This window comes from Sinohyriopsis cumingii, chromosome 5 (assembly GCF_028554795.1).
Source record: "Sinohyriopsis cumingii isolate HCF-2022 chromosome 5, ASM2855479v2, whole genome shotgun sequence".
Classification (NCBI taxonomy): domain Eukaryota; kingdom Metazoa; phylum Mollusca; class Bivalvia; order Unionida; family Unionidae; genus Sinohyriopsis; species Sinohyriopsis cumingii.
The window spans coordinates 117,343,435-117,363,692 of record NC_142965.1 but is presented as its reverse complement, the minus strand read 5'-3'; the positions used below and the strand labels follow the sequence as shown (position 1 = coordinate 117,363,692).

The 20,258-nt window shown below is 32.7% G+C and overlaps 1 protein-coding gene across 1 annotated transcript in view; it reads left to right on the top strand.

Moving 5' to 3' along the window:
• LOC149800051 (uncharacterized) overlaps nt 1-19,804 on the top strand; it is a 121,785-nt gene extending 101,981 nt beyond the window's left edge. The window contains exon 19 of the mRNA XM_089959597.1: nt 13,448-19,804. Within this exon, the coding sequence (XP_089815723.1) occupies nt 13,448-13,561 (114 nt within the window). The 3' untranslated portion in view covers nt 13,562-19,804. The remainder of the gene's footprint in view (nt 1-13,447) is intronic.
• Nucleotides 19,805-20,258: the final 454 nt, after the last annotated feature.

Genomic DNA, 20,258 nt, shown 5'->3' with positions numbered 1-20,258 from the left:
TATCGGAGATGGTTTCAATATATGGTAGTTTAGAAAAAAGATGTCTTGGATTTCTGGAAACTCTTTATAGCCAGTAGAATGTTGTTTATCATACATCATACCAAAACTAACCTGCGAGCATGAGTATATGTTTTTTGGTGCATGTGTGATGCACATGTTGAATCATAATTCCTATGCATGTTTTCAGCCTAAAATTTGTCTTGCCAATTTCATTTTGTTGTGTTGAAAAGTTGTGATATAAGGAAGAAATTGAAACAATTCGTCACACTTCCTTTACATTTTGGGGCTTTTTATTTAAATGTGCTTTGTACCTAGAGAAGGAAGATTTTACAAAATGCATTGGTTCTCTGGATGCATATGAAAATGATATGAAATTTTTTAATTGCTTATATGGGTGACTAATTGACATTGAAAGTTTTTCTTCCCAGGGTTTCAAGTAAAAGACCAGATCCAGAATAATGCACCTGCCAGTCAAGGTTTATGTAGTTTGCTTTCATGACCCTGATCTACCGATGCATAATACAACAGATCTGGGTCTGTACAGTTTGCAATTGTACTTACAAGCAAGCATGTACAGTAAATTTAAGACTCATTAAACAGCAAGTGTAAAGAAGCCTTTTAAGACACTGAATGTAAATGACATTGACTACAGACTATATGATCATTTATTGCACTACATAATAATAACTTATATTCATTAGAACATGAAGTCATAACACATTATTTACAAGTACCATTTTGTTTGGTAATGTTTTGCTCAAGTGTGGTAGAACAAACTGGTCAGACTGTCATGATCTGGTTGGCTGAGTGGTCAGAGGCACTCACCGTTATGGATCACTGCCATCTCAATTCTGTCTGCATGTTTTCGAGTCTCAGGCTTGGCCATTGTGGTTATGTGAGAAAGTTTGCCAGTAACTTCCCTGTGTTGGTTTTTACTATGGTTTTACTGGGTTCTTACGCTGACTATCTTGCGAAGCCTATCTTGTAATGAAATATGTTGTTTAACCCCATAACAATAACAACAACAGTCACCATATTTAATCCTTGCTAGTAAAATTGAACATTTGATTCTGAAATATCATATGGTTTCTTCCTGTTTTCTATTCTAAATAGAATTTAAGTAGATTAATATTTCATTTATTATATTCATTAAAAAAAATTGGATGTTAACTGGAAAATTCCATTGTGAATTCAACGGATCATTGCAGATAAACCGTAAGATGTATGTATAGTTTGATATTTGTGCCTTGGCAGTCTGATGAGCCTTTCATGATCGGATTTTCTTTCGTGATATTTTTTCCTGAAATTGTATTACAAATATTTCAGGTAGGATAGAGTATCAGGGTAGGATATAAAATAGGGAACAAAATATTTGTGATACACACTTGTGATGAAATGATAATATTGTCTGTTTTGGAAAAGTGTTATATAAATGTGCCAAACATGGTTGCTGAAGAATACAGTTGCAGTGGATGTAATAAGCTCAGGTTGTGAATTTTTTTTTATCAGAATCATTTACCCGCTCACTCGCATGCAAGTCCAGTCCAACTGCAAACAAGATAAACCCTAATCTGCTGTTGCATAATGTGCAGGCAGATCAGGATTTATGTTGTTTGTTCCACTGATTGCTCCCAACAAGATGCGTAGACCCAGATCTGCCAGCTTATGCAATGGCAGATCAGAGACAGTGCAGTTTGATCAGACTTGTATGCAAGTATGGACAGTGGTCATCTGCAGTATGTGTGGGACAATCTTTTTTTCAGACTTTTCTCTAAATTCAAGTTTATTTTCTCCATGTGCTTAATATTCAAGTTAGCAACAACAGAATCAAGTTGTGTTAAGTTTAGAGTTCAGGTTTTGAGATTGTTAAAATCATGAGAAAAATTAATTTAAAAGCTAGTGACAAATTGTTAGAATTCAACCATAGATTGTAAAGTCTTATTAATTAACTTGATTAATTAATCATGTGTCGAGTGATTCTGTCTTTATTAAAAATATAATACTGCAGATAAACAGAAATCCTTGTAGATATTATTCTATTATGAAATACATGTATTTATCACTAAGAGACCAATCATATGTTAAAAGATGAATATTCAGTTTTAAATAAATAAATACTCATGGACTAATGTCAATTAAATTTTGGATTTTTTAAAAACATTTTTTTAATGTTTTTGTACGTTTCACAATTTGCTTTTGTGAAAAATATATGTTAAAAAAGACATTTTGTATCTGAATGAAAGATGGTACATTGTATTAACATAGAACAAGAAATGGTGATACTTTATGCCTTGTATATTCCTTTCCTCTGTTGTTATATTTGAAAGGTAAGTTGTCCAAGATTTAAATTTTTTTTATTTAGACAATCTTACATAACTGCTTATTTAAACTGAAATTTATGAAACTATTCAATGAGTTCCATGCATTTCATTTGAAAAAGGTACACATTTAAGATATGTAAATCACATAACAAACAAAACAGTATTTTCACTTTTCATGGGAACCATTCCAGTGACCCATGTTTTAACTGAGGGAACCATGTACTGAACCTGTTATAACTAGGCTGTATCATGATAGTGCATAAAACAAGACAATAAGATAGTCTGGCTCCAGGACTGCTCAGCCCATAGCAGAGTCGGCACTTTTATGTTCTCGACCTATAACAAACTTGGCCTACCCAAATCAGCCATAAAGTACTCGGCCCATTACATAACTTGGCCTATTGTTTCATGTTTTATATAATAGTAATGTGTATATAATTTTCTTTTTTACAATGGTCATTTCATTTTAATCTTTATACATTATTTCAGCAGTCATTTATTTTGCAAAAGAAATAATGGGAGAAAACAACAATCCAAGATTAATTAACTTGTATATTGTATAATCAACAGTTTGAAACCATTCTTGTCCTGCTGCTATGTTAGTTGTTTATTGAGTTGAAGGTAGCATGTGTCTTCTCTGCTTCTGTGTGGATTGTAAATATGTGTTGATACGTGTTTAAAAAAAAGCACAGAGACAAAGCAAACATTTCAAATTCTTATGTATTTATTATTATTTTTTTAAAAATTTTGTATCTTTGCTCATTTTTGCCTTGTCTTATTCCCTGTCTCAGTACTAGCTGTAAATAAATATAAAATGATTATCGGCAGTAAATATTCGCTCACCTGTTTTCTTGACCTGATTTAGTACCTGTAAAAGTCCATAGGATGAACAATTGTTGTCTGGAATATTTTTTATGACATTTAAGGTGCTAAGGATTCAACAGTCAGGATTGAATGGATTTGTTTAAGATCTATTAGTATAAATTGTAGAACAAGTACTATTTAATTTAATCATGAGTTAATGTAACTACATATTTAATTTAATCTGAGTTAATGTACCTTAATTTGGGGGGCACTATATATATATATATATATATATATATATATATATATATATATATATATATATATATATATATATATATTGGTTCATGTAAGATTAATTTTGTTTTGACTCAAGATACCAGTTTACAAAAGAAAGTGACTTCTCACAGTTAATGAAACCTGTAAAGTTTGCATAATCCATAATGATTTAATATTTAGTTAATAAATAACAAAGGTAAGGCCAATTTTTTTGTAGGCCAACTCTTTAATGAGCTTAGTAAGTTATGGGAGATTCTTAATTAAATTTGTATAGGGCTGACTCTGTAATGGGCCAACATTGTTATGGGCCAAGCTCTCAAGTCACTGGGTATTTACCACATATACCTTCTTACAAGTTAAAATTCCAACTGCAACTGCACAGATCCAGATCTGCCATTACTCAGTCTCTTGTCAGGTCTAAGTCATACGTGAGAAAACGTGCCAGTAGCTTTTCTTAGGTTGGTGGTTCTTCCCAGGGTTCTTCCTCCACTATTAAAACTGGCCGCCATATATAGCCTATCTTGTGCTGAAAAATGGCGTTAAACCCTACAACAACAACAACAACTTCAGAGCTAAGTCCGTGCATTTCATTCAGAGTAATCAGTACAATAAACAACCTAGACTGCAATATGCATAACATTATGTGATGGCAGATCAGGGTCTGTGTTGTTTGCAGTTGGACTCGACTTGTATGCAAATATGTATGGGGTATTGATGTTAGATCCTATTGTACTTGTTTCTTATCAGCTGAGAACTAAATAATTGAATGGCAATGATAAAACCAAATTTGAAATTTAACTGGATTCGTGGACATAACAGTGTTATAAGAGGTAAAGTGGTATACAGAGGTACTTTGTTGTGAAGGACCACTGTATGAATGTTATTCAATAAACCAGCAGTGTAGTGTACTATAGTGAAGTGCCAGATTCTTAGGACAAAGAGTAGTTATGTTGCATTATATTAGGACATGTGTGATATCATAAGAATGTCCTATGTTGATATTGGGTGTTATTAAATCATGTAATATGTATGTGTGTGTGTGTGTATATATATATATATATATATATATATATATATATATATATATATATATATATATATATGTGTGTGTGTGTGTGTGTGTGTATATATATATATATATATATATATATATATATATATATATATATATATATAGATATATATATATATATTATAATAATTATGAACCTAAATTATACTGTTGGAACATGATAAAACAAGGTTTTACACTGATAGAGACATGTCAGAAGAAATTTTAAATGAATCATGGAGGGTATCCACAGTGTTTGCCAAATATAGTGTGTCATTGGAATATGCACGGTCTTCATAATTGATGATGTCAGAACAGGAAGTTATCTTGATGTGACCATCATTTGTTCAAGTGCATTGGAAATATGACAAGAAATGTAATATTTTATTAGTATGTAAAAGTTGATACTCAGAGGAAGCTAACTCATTGGTCATTGCCATAATGTCTTTCAAACATTACACAAAGAAGTTCTTTACTAGAATAAATCTAAAGTAACATTACAGATGTGTTGGACTGGCATGATTAATAAAGGAACACAGTTTGAAAAGTCAGAAGAAAGAATCATCGACATAGTAATAGAAAATGTGAAATGCATTTGAATAAGGAATTGATCCAGTACTAAAATTCAGACAGTTTTGTTGACCATTTTTTTCGTTCCAGTCGAATGAGAAATCTAGATTCCAAACCTGTTTAAAGAATAATGGAAGACATCTATCCCCAGTATCAGTATGTGATCAACAGTATTGAAAAATTATGCTGCAGAATACACCACTCCCTCGATAACTTGCGTTCTGATAACTCATAAACCCACTTACAACGTGGGGTAAAGCATGGATCCCATTTTTTAAAACCAGAAATTACTCCAAAAATTGATCCCTATTTGTTGAACTTGAAGAAAATTTTGATCAATATTGGCAACGGAACTTTGGTAACGGAAATTTTTATGTATCACTCGTTTTATCATTGAAAACGGTAGAGAGGAATAGGAAATTTTAATCAACACTATGAAATATCATTTAAAAATAGGTCATACAATTTTTTACATTTTCTTTCCAAATGACATTCCTAGTACACCGCAATTAATGATATTTAAGGAATTTGATCAATGAAAATGTCACACCGAGTGGAGGCAGTACTTTAATAAATAAATAAAAATCAAATAATTTGTTATCAATTTAAATTTGCATACTAGTCCTATTGTTCATTTTAAGTGTAATCATCATAAATGCAATGTGTCCTCTTGTAATTAAACATAAAATGCGTCAATCTACTGTAACAGCTATTTCCGCAAGCATTTCTCTGAGAATCTAATTAAGTGCTGACAGTGTTTTGATTACTGACTTCCGGAAATATGTGTTGCACTGAATAAAAGCTGGCCTCCTTTGTATTATCATGTTAATTTTGTCTTTTGAATCAAATAAAGGAGGTGGAATAAAGTAAAAGTTAAAGGGCACGAAAATCCAACAAACTTAAAATCTAGCGGCATCTGTCGTATGTCGGGTGAACTCGCTTCATTTGATCAGTTGAACACTTATAAATGTTTTGTGTATGTAACATAAACTACATTATATTAACCGAATCTTTCATAACTGTGATCAAAGATAACAAGGTAGCCAAGCGAAATGTATACTTCATAAAGTAAAGAGTTTCATTTCACCGATACAGACCATTGTGGGCAAGAGAGTTTCAAAGAATTCTGGCACTTAGAGATACCCTCCAATGAAATTATGACATCAGTATTGTAGTAATTCAACAATACAAAAATTGAGTTTCAACATAGATGATTATGTCACAAAATAAATGTAGTGTATTTTTTATGAGAAAAAAAATGAAATCTTGTTTGGTGGTGTATCAACAGTTACTCTAGATCCCTGCTCTGGGGACTTCCAGTTTGGTAGGTTAATATTAAACACCAGTATGGGAACCAGACTCATCAAGAGGACAAAAAGCAGTGGCGTAATTGACAATTTTTTTCGCGTACACATAATGGTTGTTGAAACCAGTTGGAAAGATCTTTCAAATGTTGGATATTTTGAAAATAAATGTTACTGAAAAAGAATAATGAACAAGTTCATTAGAAAAAGAATGTTATTAAAATTCTTTATCGACATGATTGTAAATTGAGGACTCGGTCAATAAACAGCCCAGTTCCCTAATACCGCCCCTCCCCTGGTTGTTTCTATGTCAAAACGATTTTTTAAAATTTTTGGAGGTCCTTCGGTAAGTCACACCACACTTATTAGAGCGGTCTATGTTTGTGGACCCTGTTGTGCGCAAGATATCGAGGGAGAGTGTACTTATGAATACTTAATGAAAGTAAATTGGGATTATATCGAACATACAGCTGTGACTGCTGTTGTTGTGAAATGTGTTTGATATTATGATTAATATTATAGCGTTGTTGTATTGATGATGGAATATTTTGTATAAGTTAAATATATTTAAGATTTTGTTCTTCATTTTTGTAAGAAATGAAGGTTGTTTTTGTTTTTGTTCTTTAGTGTTGATTTTGTGTTATTTTTTAACAGTCTTTCAACAAGATTTGTATATTTATGCTGTTAAATATGATTGAAATGAAATAGCCATATTTACTTTTTTGTTCAACCATTAATTGCAAGTTTGTTTCATTTTTAATATAAAACAAAAACTAGAGCATTTTGTATTACATTTACTTGCGAAATTTTCTTGGTGGTTAAGCATACTCTTTTTTTTATGTCACAGGTGTGTCCTTGGACTAGCTATATAGTGTAACTTGTGTATAACCATCACGTCATGTTACATCAAGCTTGATTTCAAAATTTTGAACAAAGTTTTCTGAAGTTATAGTCCCAGTTTGACCTTTTGCCCTGCATAATCATCATATTGGCAGGGGTGTCCATTTTATATCATATGTACCTGTTCACACGTCGAGTCCAACTGCAGACAACATAGATCCTGTTCTGATTCATAATGTGCCTGAAGATCTCAGATTATGCTGTTTACTCTACCGATTACTCCAAACAAACAGCACAGACTCAGATCTGCTGGTATATTATGTGACAACAGGTCTTGATCTGTGCAGTATGCATATGGACTTGTCTTATAAGCGAATATATACAGTATGTTTTGAATTTCTAATTCATGTGTGCTGTACATTAATTGAAAAATCATTCTAAATGATAAATTTTAAGAATTGAACACTAGTTTAAAGGCTTCATGATGTCGTGAAGTTAAAAAATTGATTACTCACAACATGAACTGTTCTGTTGAATGCAGTTCATGCAGTGTGCAATTGATTTATATGTTTCTTGGCTTATTGCAGTCCATATGAAGTCCTTTTCACTAAGTATGGCTTTCCAGTCTATATTAGGTCTTGCTTCACTCAGTATGGCTTATTGCAGTCCATATGAAGTCTTCTTCACCCAGTATAGCTTATTGCAGACCATATTAAGTCTTGCTTCATTCAGTACGGCTTTGCAGTCCATATTAAGTCTTTATTTAGTGTGGCCTATTGTAGACCATATTAAGCCTTGCTTTACTCAGTATGGCTTTGCAGTCCATATTAAGTCTTTATTTAGTATGGCCTATTGTAGACCACATTAAGCTTTGCTTTACTCAGTATGGCTTATTGCAGTCATATTAAGTCTTGCTTCACTCAGTATGGCTTATTGCAGTCCATATTAAGTCTTTAATCAGGATGGCTTATTACAATCCACATTGGGGCCCCGAGTGGCCGAGTGATGTAAAGCGCTCTCCGTTATGGATCACTGCCATCTCACCTCTGTCTGCGTGGGTTCTAGTCTCCGATTCGGCCAATGTGGGTATGTGAGAAAGCTTGCCAGTAGCTTCTTGAGGGTCGGTGTTTCTTTCTGGGGATTTCCCGGGTTCTTCCTCCACCATTAATACTGGCCGCCATGTATAGCCTATCGTGTGCTGAAAAATGGCGTTAAAACCATACAACAACAACAGTCCACATTAAGTCTTGCTTCACTCAGTATGGCTTGCAGTAAATGTTCATGTTAACTTTGCTAGTTGTGGACTGATATTTTAATAGTGACTGAGTTTCTTTTAATCCTTCACATTAATTTGAATCAAAATTGTTTGACTATCAATTCACTTTGTTTGATGTGGCATTTAGATATTTGTTGTTTACATTCTGCATTTGCATTGTATCATTTCTTGTTATTAAAGTCCTTTTGTTAACTTGGAAATCAAAATTGTCATCTGTTATGAATAATTTTTATTAGCATTTATTTGTTGGTAGTGATGGACCAATAAAGCATAATATTCATAAAGTTTCACACTGTAAAATAATTTTCATTTTCATACACGTACCCTATGTTATGATGCTGTCAGACCATCCATTCTTTTGTTTGTTTGACCACTCCAGTGGCTTAGTGGTTAGAGCATCTACCCAGAATGTGAGAGGTCACGGGTTCGAACCCTGTCTGAGTCATACCAAAGACTTTAAAAAATGGTACTAACAGCTGCCTCACTAGGTGTTCAGCATGAGAGGTTAGTATTAGGACTGGTCGCCCTGGTGTCAGGATAATGTGACTGGATAGGACATGATGCTACATGTCTGCAGCATGATGCCCCAGTGCTAGACATCACTATAAACTGCCACACTGCAGACATTATAGTGATATGGCTGAAAAAATTATTGAAGCTATGATTTTTTAAAAATCCAAGTCCTTTTGTTTGTTTCTCATTTTGTCTCTTCACAACACTCAAATATTCCACCATTTACTGTTACCAAACTTTGCAAACAGCCTGCATTTGGGCAAGGAAGAATCCTATCAAAATTGGTATTCAAAGGTCAAGGAATGGAAGAAGGAAAATTGATGCTCAGTAACCTGACATGTATACCAGATACCTTGAGCAAACCTTGGAAACGGCATGTAATTGAGAGAAGACACCTTTTGATTATTAGGGTTAAAGGTTAAATGTCAAGGTCACTGACTACTGAAGAGAAATGGTTTCAGTACAGTATGTTAAGTTCTCTATCACCAACTTTTACCAAACTCTGTGGAATGGTGGATGGGTAGTAATTGATACCTAGTTCTTGTTAAGTGGTCCAGGTTATGGATGAAAGAAAGAAGAACTATACAGACGTCACTACTCAAGTTCTGGACCGTATGCCTTGAATAAACTACATAGATGGCCAGCATTTGAGAAGGTCATTGAGACATGAGAGTAAAGTCAAGAGTTGACCTTGCCCTAAGAATGCCTGCATGGAGGACTTTTAAACATGGGGCAGATGTATAATGTACAATTTGGTATTTGAGAAGCAGATACTTTAAATATAGCAGTATTAACATGTTACTGATATTATATTTTTTTGTTGTTGTCCATGTTATTCTTTTCCTGTGTTTGTTACTAGAAATTGTTTACTTTGTTGCTAGATGCTGGTAAATATATATACTCTTGCCTGTCTTTCTCAAGACATAGGCATCACTTTATGGTAGAACAGTAAAACTTGTCTTGAGCACTGCATTGAGAGAACAAGTTCTTAAAACACAGATTGACATATTATATAGTGTTATTACCCATAATAGTGGACCATCTATCTTGAGACACCGTAATACTTTGGCAGAAGTGGTCTTTCAAGACAGGTTCTGCTATAACAGTGTCCTTGTTGTTTAATGTTAAGGTTACGAGTTTGAGTTATGAAAGCCAAGTACCTCTACAGTAGTTGCTGTATTCAACAGAAGCTTTGATACACTAGTAATATTAATTGTTGTCCTTATATGTCAGCATCACATGACTTATTTGCATACACAGTTATGCTTGCCATTGGCATGTCATTCACAGATGACATACCAAGTTCAACAGAAGCGTGTCAGTTTAAATATGATTGAATTTAGAATCTTGGTTTTGAAATTTTCACCTTTTCTTTTGCTTTTAATCTTGTAATTCCTAATTTTATGTAGTTTACAAACTTGTGGATAATGCTGTTATGAATTTTCAAATTCTGGAGATGAAACATTTCTGAAGCAATAAAAGTTAATCTTCAACCTTATTTGGAACTAATATTTATTGATACAGTTTCTTGAATGTTACAGACATATAGGACCATGATTTAGTTAGGAGATAGGAATCATGGCTGAGATGTGACATATTAACCATATATACTCGTCATTCACAGATGATGTACCAAGTTCAACAGTTTAAATATGACTGAATTAAGAATCTTGGTTTTGAAATTTTCAGCATAATGTGCTGGCTGATTATGGTCTTTGTTACTCGTTTTACTGATTATTCATGACAGATTGCATTGACCTAGACATGCTGGCAAATTGTGCAATGGCATATCTGGGTGTGTGCAGTTTGTAGAGGGACCCGATTTGTATGTGAGTTTATACATTAATTATTTGTGACGAAGTCATTGTTAGATCACTGTGCTATCATGCATTAGTCAGTGGCACTGCCTATGGATGTACAACCAAAGAACCCTTATTTACTTTGTTAGTATTGTACAAGAAGTTTTGACAGTTTGTGTGATGTACTCTTGAGGGCTCAGGTTTTAAAAAAAAGAAGAAAAAACATCTACAAACTAAATTGTGCAGAATCAGATCTGTGTACAGTCGAAAGGTGGCAAAACTTTGCATAGGTACAATTCTGTAGGGAGAAGTGCTGTGAATTAATTTATTTTTTATTTGTACTAATATTTATAGTTTTTACAAAATTTAATTTTCAGTGGTTCTTCAAAATTGATGGACTTGGGAAGGGGTGTTACTGCTTCCTTGTAATAATCTTTGTTTATTAGGTCTTTACATTCATTGTATCTACTATAGTGACAATGAAATCAAAGAATATTGTTACACATGAATAATAGTGACTAGAATAAATTCGATCAAGTTATCACCAATAAGTTGGAAAAATATTATCTTGAATTTTTGGAGCAGTTTCACATTGTGACTCTTTATAGTGATTAATATGAAAAATTATATTGCTCTAAGGCAGTTTAAGTAAATTGTCTTGTCCACGGTATGGTGGCTGACATTGCTTTATCTGGTCAAGATTCAAACCCACTATCCTTATCATGAATCGGGCATACTCAGCACTCTGCCAACATAGTTCCTGTCTGTCTTGAAAGTTTTATGAATTCAAGGCCAGGTCCTTACATAGAATGGTGTCAGAGGGAAACAGAAACTGGATAAAACTACTGACCCTGGGATGTGCAGCAGATTCTGAGTCACACCCATGGATATGTTTGAACTGTCATCAAGCCTAGAATTGCAGAGAATGAGTTTCTGAGAGGCGGGGAGACTTTCATGTTCTCATTACATGGATTCATCATGTCTGAATTAAGATGATACTCCTTAAAAGTCACAAAGGGTATTTACTACATGCTCATTTTATCTCACATGGGTGATGTGGCATTTGATACAAGTATTTATTACATGGCTATTGAATCTCACATGGTTTATATGGTCTTTATTATGAATACTCTGTCTTGGTTACATATTGCACAATCTGACTGGGAGGTATTTAGGTGGTTTCATTGATATCGCTGGATTATTAATATTAGATGCACCAGAGTGAATGTCTGTGTGTGTGTGTTTTTTTATATGTATATGGATATAATCATAATTAAAAGATAATACAATACAAAATTCTGGATTTGTTCCGGGTCTTGGAAAGAACTCACTTCCTTTGATGAATGAATATCTTTTCCATATGGCCTCATATATATCTATGTCATTTAAAATTCATTCTTTCTGCTGGTCAGCTCAGTGTGTGATAAATGCGGAATGGGTAAGGTCAAGCGGATATATTTGCCTCCCACTGCTTATAGTAAAATAGGTCAAATTGACCTGGTATTCATTTTGGGAGATAGTCTGCATAGGATTTTGTTATAATCAATTTTAAATGAAATGGCTAACTCGTGTGTGTGTGTTATTTAAAGTCAGGTAAGCATTCCTCATGTTCTGTGCAATGTCTTAGAAATGGTCAACTGTTATATTATGTAAGTTGGGTAAGCATGCCTTACGTTCAGTATAGTGACTTAGAAGTAATGAACTGTTACGTTCTTTATGTTGTGTGAGTATGCCCCATATTCTGTATGACAACTTAGAATGGTGAACTGTTATGTTATTTAAGTCCGGTGAGCAAGCCTTGTGTTTTGTATGATGACTTAGAAAAAGTCAACTGTTATTTAAGTCAGGTGAGTATGCCTCGTGTTTTGTATGATGACTTAGAAAAGGTCAACTGGTATGTTATTTAAGTCAGGTGAGCATGCCACATGTTATATACATCAACAGAATTTATGTAATGTTATTATTTCTGTTCCACTTAGATGAGTACAACTTAGAACTTTTCAAGCACTGATACATTTAGTTCTTTTTACTGTAGTCAGACGATATAGTAAAAATTGCTGTAAGACAATAACTTGTGAGAAGAATTAAAGTTAGTCTGATAACCGTATAGTCAGTTGGAGTTTAAAATATAAAATTCGTTTAAAAAAATCATTTAAGACAAAATTCTAAATTTTGACAATCCTGATGCAGTATCCTCTACTTGTCGCATTAGTGGCAACAAAGCATTTATTTATTTGCATGCATAATTACTGAACTGGACCTTTTAAATGAAAATCAGTTTATTTTACGAGTGAATTTCATTGATTAACAGAGTACATTGGCACTTGAACTTTATTCAGTACCTTGTTATGTTGCTAAACTAACTATTAACTATATCAAGATTTATTATACACTTATTTTACATTGGCCCACTTGGTTATTTATGTTTACTTTTTATTGTCTAGACTGCATAATTAGATAAGATATAGGAATCAGTTTTCTGATAGAGGCTGTATCAGTGTTAAGATTATGTATTAAAAGTATTGCTCTAAAGTTTTTATTAATCAAATACATTGCTTGAAGTATAGGTTAGACACCATGTTCTACATAACCCTTTTTTCTCAAACATTTGATCTTTCCATTATTTTTGTTCTTGCAACTTAAATCTTGTGTATGTCCTTATCATTATATGATTTATACCTCTTTTCCAGGAACAAATCTGTGCTGCTAATGATATCTTAGAAGAAAAGGGAATTAGCCGAATAGCTGCCACTGTAACTGCTCTGATAGTATTATCTAAAAGTCCAAGATCATTAGCGGTATGACACAAACTGGGGATGTAACTTTGGCAAGAGACAGTTATTTGCCTTCATCCATGGCAATAGATATTTGCCTTGCTTTCTGCTGTAGTGAAAATAAGGAAAAAGTCAGTCTACATGTGATCCAGCGAGCATTTATTATTGCCAGATCAGGCTGTGAATACTTTTTTGTCAAAAGCTTCCATATTCTTCATTTAGTGCACATGAACATGATATTGATCTGCAGACTTCTTGGGACCACATGCACGATTTAACCAACAATATTTATTTTGTGATCTTTCAGTAATTGTCGTTCATTTCAGTGGGGATTAATTATGCCCTCATGATATCAGACTGCTTTTTTTTTCATTAGACACTTTGTCAAAAAAGGAAAATGTTGTATTTCCTTAATTTGTAGTTTTAAATTGTGGACAAAGTTTGAAGCAAAAGGGGAACAGAATGTGCCTTTTGTATATTCCGTTGTTTACGATCAATCTCCATAAAAATTGATAATCATATCATATAATGTAAAACAAACAAGTTTAATTCCTAACCAGATTTGATGGAGGAACAGAAGTCTTTTTAATTCCATGAGAACTGGGTGCTAGTCATCCTAAGTTAATGGACAATGAAATAAATGTCTGAAAAGGAATGAGGTAGCTATTATCACTGGGGACTTTGCAATACTGTAGTGAACAACTTTGTAATTATGTTCATGGATTAGTACTTAATACAAGTGATATCACTCTACGAGTGGTATCTATATTATTGTGGTGTTGAACCCTTCATACATTAATTTCTTAAGGGAAACAAAAACATGTGTTATGGTTCTTTTTGTGTACTATTTGTGAAGTGATTTGCATAATTTCTTTGCTTACAAAAAGATACTATATCTTGAGTAAACTATCACCAATACGAACCCTGGCTTCATGCCTTTGTACATAATCTGTCACATTACTTCTTTGGACACAATTTTTTTTTTTACTTTCATGATATATCAACATTATGATCCGTAATTTGTTTGGTGGTTTTCCAGAGCTTGTTAGGGACTTGATTGTAAATATATATATATATATATTGCAAATGAGTGAGGATAAAACAGCAGATGAATTTATGACAGAAGACAAAATTAAATCCGGTACACATTCAGTTTTAAATTGAAGGTAAAATTTGAGTGTTGATTAATAAAGCCATAAGGCCAAGTGCGCTGTGGTATGGGCCCAGCAGTTTCTCTGTCCATTATCTATTAGTAATTTGTATTTGTTTTTTTCCTTCATCTAAACTGCAGGATCAGTTTCAACTAAGTCTAGTATATAGCATCTTGTCCAAAAGACTTTTGATCTTTGTACATATGATACCAGTTTGTAATCAATATGGATTGCATTATTGACACTTTAATAAACCATTAATCATCGTCGTCTTTGAAGCTTCTGAAAAGAATTTTGACAAATTTGATAGAAAGCTTCCTAGCATTATGACTTCAAGTTTACAGATGTTGCCAATATGGCATCCAATTTGATCACTGGCACTAAGAATAGACGTACCTGGAAGCATACGAACTGCCAAACAGAATATGATATAAAAATAAAACATTCTGGCAAGAACCCCATGTACAAATGATACTATTCTGTGATTGAATCAGACTGCATTACTAAAAAAAAAAGGCAACAGTTAAAATATCTTCTCAAAAACTGCTTAAAGGATGTGCATACATGATACAGATCCACTATTCAATATGGCCATTGTTACTAAAAATAGAAAAAAAAACATTTAATGATGTTTTATGAAACACCACTGAATAGAATTAACTAAATTTAAAGAATAGCATAAGGTATTTTATGTTTGCACAATTATCAGCATTCCAGTCTGGCTTCCATTACTAAACATTATTTAAATAATCTTTTATGTTACAATACATCATAGCAAAACCCAGATTGCTTGACCAGCTGGGCTTGCATTTGAGTTTTAAGTAGATGTCAGCCAGGTCAGCTGTCTTAGATTCACTTGGACATCTTGTTGTTAATTGGGCTTTAATACAGTTATTTTTAAAAATTTATTACCAAAGAAAACCTATGAAGATGTCTTATTTCTTTTCCCCAGAATTTATTTTCACTCTGAACATACCATCATCACACTGTGTGTGCTGTTATCAGGAAGATGAATATGTTCATTTCTTTTTTACTTTTTTGTTAAAGGAACTTGATTTTGTAAAAAGATTATGTACATACCCACAAACATAATATATCCTATTTATTTTATATTTTTTTTTTAAAGTTAATTTGCCTTTAACTTTTGAATCAAATCTGCATTTGAAAAACTATTTCAGCCTGACCTTTTAAAAAAACTTTTGTTAATCTGTACTTGATTTCTTGTAGACTTATTGTACTTTATAATTTTATTAGTAAAATAAAGCCATGTGAGGAATCTAGAAGAATTGTGTACCTGTGTCTATACTGTACAATTCTATGCTCATCTTGTTGACAACTTCTTATGACAATTTTATCGTTACTTGAATGATAATACTAATATCTTTTGGTGAAGGCTTTCCTTAATTTAACAAAATCAGCATATTAGATTGACATCAAAAGTGTGGTAATGGTATTGTGTAATAATAATGGTTGAATATGGAATTGTATAATAGAATGATCATTTTTAATATAAAAAAACAATTAATCAAACATTTGAATTTTTTAACAAAGAAACTTATTTTATTTTTGCATAAAGACTTTTACATACTACAGATCTTACATTATGAAAAACAATTATTAAAAAATGGCTAGCCTTAGTTGTATGGAAATATTAAGACTGCTTTTGTTATATTGCTTGATATTATTCATGTGTTGTCAGGTAGCTATTAACAGATATGGCTGCTTAGTCCTGTCTTCCTATCTGCTTTATCAACAAAAACTATGTAGTAATGAATCAATTCCAATAATCTATACATTTTACTCATCTGGACCAATAGAAAGTCTTCTAGACCTATAGTTCATTTTGAAGTGTTTTCCAGGAAGCCCAAATAATATTTGACTGTAATTTGATCTACATTCAAAGAACTGAGTCTTATCTTGTTATCTGTATATATAGATGTAAGAAGTTGGTCCATTCCTTTCATTTCTAATGCTTGCATTGTAGAAAGCAATTTTATAAGCAAGATGATTTTTTATTTATTTAAAAAAATATTATTTAGAGAAAATTCAAAAAGTCTTTTATATTGAGTTTATTCCATATTAATATTCCATATTAATTTGAAGCAAAATATTCTGCATTGTAGAATGACATGATTTTGAGGTGCTTTTTATTTCTTTTTGTCAATTGCTGCTTTTTTATTTTACATGAACACAGCAAAATGCATGAATAGTAAATGTTGTATTATTTTCAAAATTTGAGTTATTATCCAAATGAAATCTTGATGTTTGACTTTCAGAAATACCATATATGGGGAAAGTTATATAGTCGGACTTAAAATTATTCATGTTCTGTTATGGAAGTTACAATTTTACAAGTTAATTGTTTTAGTCTATCTCAGAATTTCATTGTGGCAGATTTAAAAAAAGTTTTTTACTGTACTTCCAACATGGTGAAACTTAAAACCAGATGGAAATTTGCTCATACATTGTATTTATCTACAGTGCCTTCATCCCATCCTTACAAAACTTTAGGGACCACAAACTGTTTCAGACTTGGATTCGAAAGAGACAAAATTGCCCAGTAAATGTACCAATAGTAGTCTAACCTCAGTCATTAACATAATCATATATTAGTGGATTTCTTATTTCTCTGTAAATATTGGAAGACTATGTCTGTTTTCCCTTATGTTCAAAATTGTGCATGCAAGGGGGGTATTTTTGCATGGCTGCAATTAGGAATGCAGTAGCACTATAGTAATCACTTTTTTATCCATCCATCAGACTATCTGTAGATACATTCACACTTCTTGTAGCCACAAAGACTCCGCCACTTGTTATGTGAATTTATTAGACATAATGTGCCTTTCAAAGGTTTTATTAGTTCAGGTCCAATTTGAAGGATTTATTGTCTTTTTCCGTCAGTGTCAAATCTCTAATATAACAGATCTTTAGAACCAGCATATTCTGATGGAATAAATATGTACATTGTCGACTAGACCTAGATGTGTCTTGTATGCATTTTGTCTCAACTCCATTTGGGATTAGAGCTATGGCCTTTGACAGTTCACTTGTATCTTCACACTGGATGTTACTTATAACTGGCAAAGCTGAGAAATCATTCTGATACAATTTTGTATGAACATTGAACCATAGACTTACATGTACCTTGTATATTGGTTTAGTTTTGTGTAATCTATTTTGCCAGTTATATGACTTGATTTGTACAGATGCATATGTTGACTTTCGACCTAATAGAATACATGTTAAACAGGCCGGTGGAATAGAGTTAAAAAAAGTATGGACCTTGGCACTAATTCTGCATAGAAGTTACATAGAATTACCAAGTTCATCTTCCATGGTCTTGTTGAAAATTTATCTTTTTTTAATGATTATTGCCTGAAATGAGATATTTTCAATAATTTTTAGGTAATGAAGTAAAAATGCTATACATATTCACAGGGTGTTTAGAGCACTGAACAAAATGCACAAATGCAACTGACCTCTCTCATTTTGCTTTGCATAATTCAATGTTTTTTCAAAAATTTATATACATCCTTCAAGTCGACTGGAGTTTTTTGAATATGAATGTAACATAGACTTGCTAATGGCCAGCAGCCACATTCCTTCCATCTCTCACTATCAAGTCTATCTTGCAACTAACATGTCATTTGTCAGATTTTTCTGGGCTGTGCTCATTATCAGTTGCTTTTGTACAATATAATGCACTAATCCCATATGTATGTGCATGCAAGTTAGTTCCAGCTGCATAGATCCAGATATGCCACTATGTAATATACTGGCATATACAGGTCTATGCCGTTTTTATTAAAAAGGATTAATAATTAGATCAAACAGTGTAAACCCTGATTGTCTGGCTCATTATTCAACAGCTGGTCAGGTTAGCGTTTATGTTGTCTGTGGTTGGACCTAACTTGTAAACAAGTCAGATAGTATCTGAAGTATTAACTTAGTTTGATTGATGGCTTTCTAACACTTTTATTCCATCAAAGAATTTATAATTACATTAATTGTATTAGCCTCTCCTGGTTAGCAGGTGATCTTCTGTCTCCAGTCAAGTTACACAGTTAGAAAAGGCAGTATTATGTCTCAATATAAATTCTTATAAAACTCGAAAGAAAATAATATATTAATGTGTATTAATTGCCTTTCTTACCCTGAGATAATAAATCAATGCTTTTTGCCCTTGTGCACGGAATGTGATTCAAGACTTTTGTGGTACTAGATGTGTATTTACTAGTATTTGTGAAACACTTTCTTATGGTGTGTATTCATTGCCATGCAATATCAATGGAAAAGCAAGACATAGCTCTCACTTCAGTGATGGTACCAACACTGTTGTTGTCAAACAGATATTGGCAAGATTTCATTTACTTCCTTAACCATTGGATGAATTCTGTTTCATATTTGGGATGTCCCTTTATGGAACAAGGATAGTTTATTCTGCATTACACCTGCTCCATTGACCTTTAATCACAGATTTGCTTTAAAAATATGCTTTATTGTGGATAATTTTGTGTGCATAATATATTTCCATAACCATTTATGGACTCTGCTCATCTTGGGATGTCTCAATATAGTGCTAAGAAAAATAACTAAGAAACATAACGTCTTAACTATACCAAACTACCCCTTGTCTATGGGGCATGAGTTGAATATGTGCTTCACGTGGAGGCCATGGTCTTGTATCGGTTGCACAGGAAAACAAGTGCAATATATCATATCTGGGTATAGACATAATTTACTAAAAGTAGAAGACCTTTTGCATTATATGTGTTATCTGTATCTATATCTTACCTATATAAGCATTGCACTTTGGAAATAAGTTGTTCAGGAAGCGACAAGAAGAATGCATCCATAAGGAAGAAATTATGTTATTATAGAAATGAATAATCTTCACTATTCTACGTGCAACGTTTCTAAGTATTTTCAACCTCTACATTGAATAATCATTTTAACTTGGTTAGCAGATACCACTGCTAAGAAAAGATTTTTTGTTTCATAGGCTGAATCATGTGACTAGCCAAATGAAACAAGTCCGATAAAGATATGCATGTATTAATATTAGTTAACACAAGGAACTGTGATCATTTCATACTGTCATTAAAGATTGACATTAAAATTCTTTTTGGACTTTGTTTTGAAATGAGTAACTTGTATTTATTCTCTCTCTGTCTCCATCTATACACACAAACACGCATTTCATTTGAGCTTTCATTCATAATAATTAAATTGAGTCCATGAGCATACTTCTTATCATGAAGAATCTTACTGTGAGGGAGTAGTGTGTGTATGTATGTGTGTGTGTGTGTGTGTGCAAATATATATATATATATATATATATATATATATATATATATATATATATATATATATATATATATATATATATATATAAAGAGAGAGAGAGAGAGTCCAATTATGAAGTTATGAATTGACTGAATTTTCTACACTGAGATCGGAATTAAATGGTCATGTGAAACTGATTAAGAATATTTTTATACATCAGTAAATGTTGACTACCTGTGGTTCCAAGTTTCCAAATATACCTCTCCCTTGATAGCTCGTGCACATTGGGG